The sequence below is a fragment of the Limulus polyphemus genome, unplaced genomic scaffold (genome assembly GCF_000517525.1).
Source record: "Limulus polyphemus unplaced genomic scaffold, Limulus_polyphemus-2.1.2 Scaffold1311, whole genome shotgun sequence".
Lineage (NCBI taxonomy): Eukaryota > Metazoa > Arthropoda > Merostomata > Xiphosura > Limulidae > Limulus > Limulus polyphemus.
The window spans coordinates 91,205-95,268 of NW_013666921.1; the positions used below are offsets into that span (position 1 = coordinate 91,205).

Here is a 4,064-nt window from a genome sequence, read left to right on the forward strand (position 1 = left end):
CTATAATTAGTAAAGATTTTGTTCATTCACAGATAAATGTTTAGCAAGAATACTTATTTAATAAAAACCTTATTTTATATTTACAACAAACCTGTAATGTTTACTGAAAGCTTATCAAATTTAATGAAGATACACTTAGTACATCCTAAACTATAATATTTACAGTTTCATAATTACATGGTTGGTCAAAATTATCACACCAGTCTCTATAGGGTTAATTAACAATTTTCAACATGGAAAAATATTCTTCATGCGAAGACATTTAATATTGTAGCAATTTTATTTAAGTTTTGTTTAAATTCTTAGAAGTTTGTTTAATCTATATACGAGTAACCTGTCTCAATGATGGGATAAAAAGATTGAAAATGCAAGCTTGAATATCATCAACAATGAATATATGTATTGAAAGGCCTCAGATGTTGGTTTCTTTAAAAAAAAAAACATTTCTTGATAACAGTTTCAATTTTGTGTAATGGTCTGCCAAATGATGTGGCTTTTATTGTTACTTTCTAGTTTTCTGTAATATAATTAGATGCAAAGAACAAAAGATAAACAAAAATTATAAGTCATTCAACCCATAATGTTAACTCATAAAACAATTTTTTTTAATCCAACTTAAATAATATCTTCCAAGCCCATATACGTTACCCAACAACTTAAAAACAGCACATCATTCAAGTTTATAATTGTACTGATAAACACAACAACTTTAAAACTAGGTTTTCAGAGCTTAAGCCTACTATACCTAATTTTGAAATCTGTATTTAGACTTTCATTCAATAACTCAGACATCCTGTAATAAATGTTCAATTCCCTGATGACCTAAACCAGTTATTCTAACAATTTTCCAAAATATTAATATCATTACTGTACCAAGAGGACAAACTACACAAAACACTTCAAGTATGGTCTCGTCAGTGTATTTCATAAGTGCAGTTTATACTGGAAAATTTAGAAACTTGGCTAATTTTCAGACAGTTACTAGCCATACCTGACAATTTGAGTCATTAAGTTTGTATCTACTGTGAATTATCATCTAAAATGTTCTTTCTTCTGTGTATTTTCACAGCTAGGTTTTGTTTGTGTAATTTTCATTTTATTGCATTCAGGTACACATTCAGAGCTAGATGTTAGTGGAATTTACTACCTGATTAATTGTCAAGTTCATTAAAAATTATTTTTTTTATAAACTAATTTTCCTATTTTCAGCTTGTTTGGGTATTTAAAGACATTTGCAAAAATTTTTAATATGATAAACATCTTCAAGTGTGGCAATTTAGAATTAAGTCATTTTTTTAATCCTAAAACTGTTGTACATTAAAAATAATTGTCCTTACATTTCATGTAGTAAAACATGTATAATTTCTTATGAAAGTGTATTATAGATAACATAGAGTTCATTGAAAACAAATGTAGTAGAACATTTAGTAACCTGGCATGGAACTTGCAACCTCTGGCCCATATGTATCCATTTTTTGATTCCTTAATTTCTGATATTTCCCTTGTCTAATATAATAGTTTTGTCCAAACTTATCTATAACTTACCATCAAGTAAGTAAGTTCTCTATGAATACTGCACTTATCTTTCCTAGACTCCTGAAAGCTGTAATCAAACCCACAATTCTGAAGCATAACCCAATCTTAGCATCTATTGCACTCTATAGTGGTGGAGACCAGCATATAATAAAAGTTTAAATTGGAAATCTATGGTTTCTTTAAAAATAAATGTTGGGTTTAATTTTCATTTCTTCTAAAAGGTGGGTGTGCAAGAAGAGCTTTGAAAGGCAGGATGGTCTTGTTGTCCATATGCCATGTTAGATGGAGTCATGTTTAAGTTTCCCTCAGTTTCAAATTGCATCCTCTCATACTACTGCCCATAGTGTTTTTATGAAAATCTCCTCTGAACATATGGATACCTGGCATCTAACATAATTATGTATCTCTGAGCTCTTCTCTCCAAAATGGAGGCCACCAGGTTACAGGAGTTTAAGAAGGGAATCAATGAAGGCCAAAAAAGTAGTGTATGTTTACAATTTTCGTTTTTACTTTTCTTTCCTCAGAAATAAGTGTGCAAGGAGAGCCTTGAGGGACCAAATGGTCCCTTGCATTTTGTATATATATATTATTAGGGAAAACATGAAAATAGACTTCAACCTATCCCCACGCAATAATCCCTTAAAAACCTAGAATCCTTCTGGTGGTACCTCTTCACTAAATAATCTTAACATCCTTTCTTAAATAAGGTGATCAAAATGGAAGAAAGTATTCCAGATTAGATTTAAGCAACTCCTTAGACGAATCAATAACCTCCTACTATTTGAACTTAATAGACCTATTTATAGATCCTAAAATGTTATTTACCTTAGTATTAGTTAATTGTACATTGTCTAGAATGGCTTTAGTCAGTTCATAATATCTATGTTTAGATATTTCATGAACTTCACCTAGCAAGAATTAATAACTATCTATGTTATGATAAGCAATACACATAACCTTACTTCTGTTATGATGTACTGTTTTATATTAGCTTTAACTTGATGCTTTTTACTTCAGTAATAATACCTGTATGTTTTTTTAATATGCTAAGAATCCTGTAGTGGGAATTTAAAACATACCAATAGCCAGAATTCCTCCTTTTTTGTCATTACTGTCACTGCTTGAAACCATTTCAAAAATGTGATGATTGAAGAAATCCATAAAACCCTGTACATCTTCTACACACATTTCCATTAACTCTGTAGTGACATGGTGTTGGAGCTCCCGTGCTGCTTTCTGACGCGTTTCTTCATTTCGGCTCCTTAGGCCAGTGACAAACTGCATCATCTGAGCTGTCATTTCCACACTTTTTTAAAATTAGTTTTACAGTAAACCTATACAAATAAAAAATATATAAAAACAAAATTATATTTCAGCTTTTCTTTTTAAGTACCAAAGTTCAAACATTCTTTGGATATAATACTAACTCAGTAACTGTCTAAATCACTAAATTATAAATGCATCTTCAGACAGTGTTTAATAATCAATACTAATAATAATAATAGTGATAGCTTAAGCAAGGTTTATTGCAAACCCCTACGAACCAGAACATAGCAAGCCTACTTTAAAGTTTAACTTAGGTCAGTTAGGATGCAAATAAGATCAAATTCAGTAACAGTAGTAATACAGATACTAACAGAAAAAAAGTTTAATATTACCTTCTTGCCTCAAAAATACCACAGTAGTCCGAAGCCTAACCGTATTTAAAATGCTACTGTTGCTGTTACATATTATTAGTATTACAATTATAATTTTTTCATTACAGTTTACAAAGATTCTTGGTTCAAATTAATCTCTTGCATGATTTAAAAATAACAAGTGTACGCTTTCTATCCTAAGTCTTGACTTTGCTTTGATATTATTCAAGGCTAGTTTTGAAAAAGGTTTAAGATTAAAATTAACAACACAATTTACAAACTACCCTTAGTTTACATTATCACGTTTCTCGATTTCGTCATAGTCCAGACAGGCACACATTGACCAGTTTTGCGGACAACAAAAGCGATCCTAGCGACTGCAGTAAAAACTACGTAATGTGTCAAGCCTGTTGATTGTGTATTTGTAATGTTAAAACAAAACTAGTTCAAAATTCTTATTAATTTGAAATTAATGTGAAATATTTGGCTAATATATTTTTTAAAATATAAACCAAGTAGTGTTAAAATCTTATCAATATCATTTTTAACTTAACATAACATAATGTTTAGAGACAACAAGAGTTGGTCCATGTCGACTGTCCCATCCTTTAAACTAAACTAAAACTATCAAATAAATAAACTAAATATAAATAAATAATAACCTTAAAACCAGCCCTTATCTTTCATATAGCTAACAAGCTTTCTCATAAACTCATTTAAATTTACTGCCTCCACAACATCCGAAGGCAAACCATTCCAAAGGCCAACCACCCTGTTAGAAAAATAAAACTATCTTACCTGAAGATAACTCCTATTTTGCCAAAATTTATATTTGTGTCCCCTAGTCCTACTATTCTCTCCTTTAAGTACGAAAAAATGATGATGCATCAA

At 30.2% G+C, this 4,064-nt stretch overlaps 1 protein-coding gene across 1 annotated transcript in view; it reads right to left on the reverse strand.

Annotated features, from left to right (window-relative positions):
• The window catches only part of LOC106463044 (serine/threonine-protein kinase mTOR-like), an 88,315-nt gene extending 84,753 nt beyond the window's left edge, over positions 1-3,562 (reverse strand). Inside the window, exons 1-2 of the mRNA XM_013923014.2 lie at positions 3,195-3,562; positions 2,616-2,870 (exon numbers count right to left, since the gene is read on the reverse strand). Of these exons, the coding sequence (XP_013778468.1) occupies positions 2,616-2,835 (220 nt within the window). The 5' untranslated portion in view covers positions 2,836-2,870; positions 3,195-3,562. The remainder of the gene's footprint in view (positions 1-2,615; positions 2,871-3,194) is intronic.
• Between the last annotated feature and the right edge of the window lie 502 nt (positions 3,563-4,064).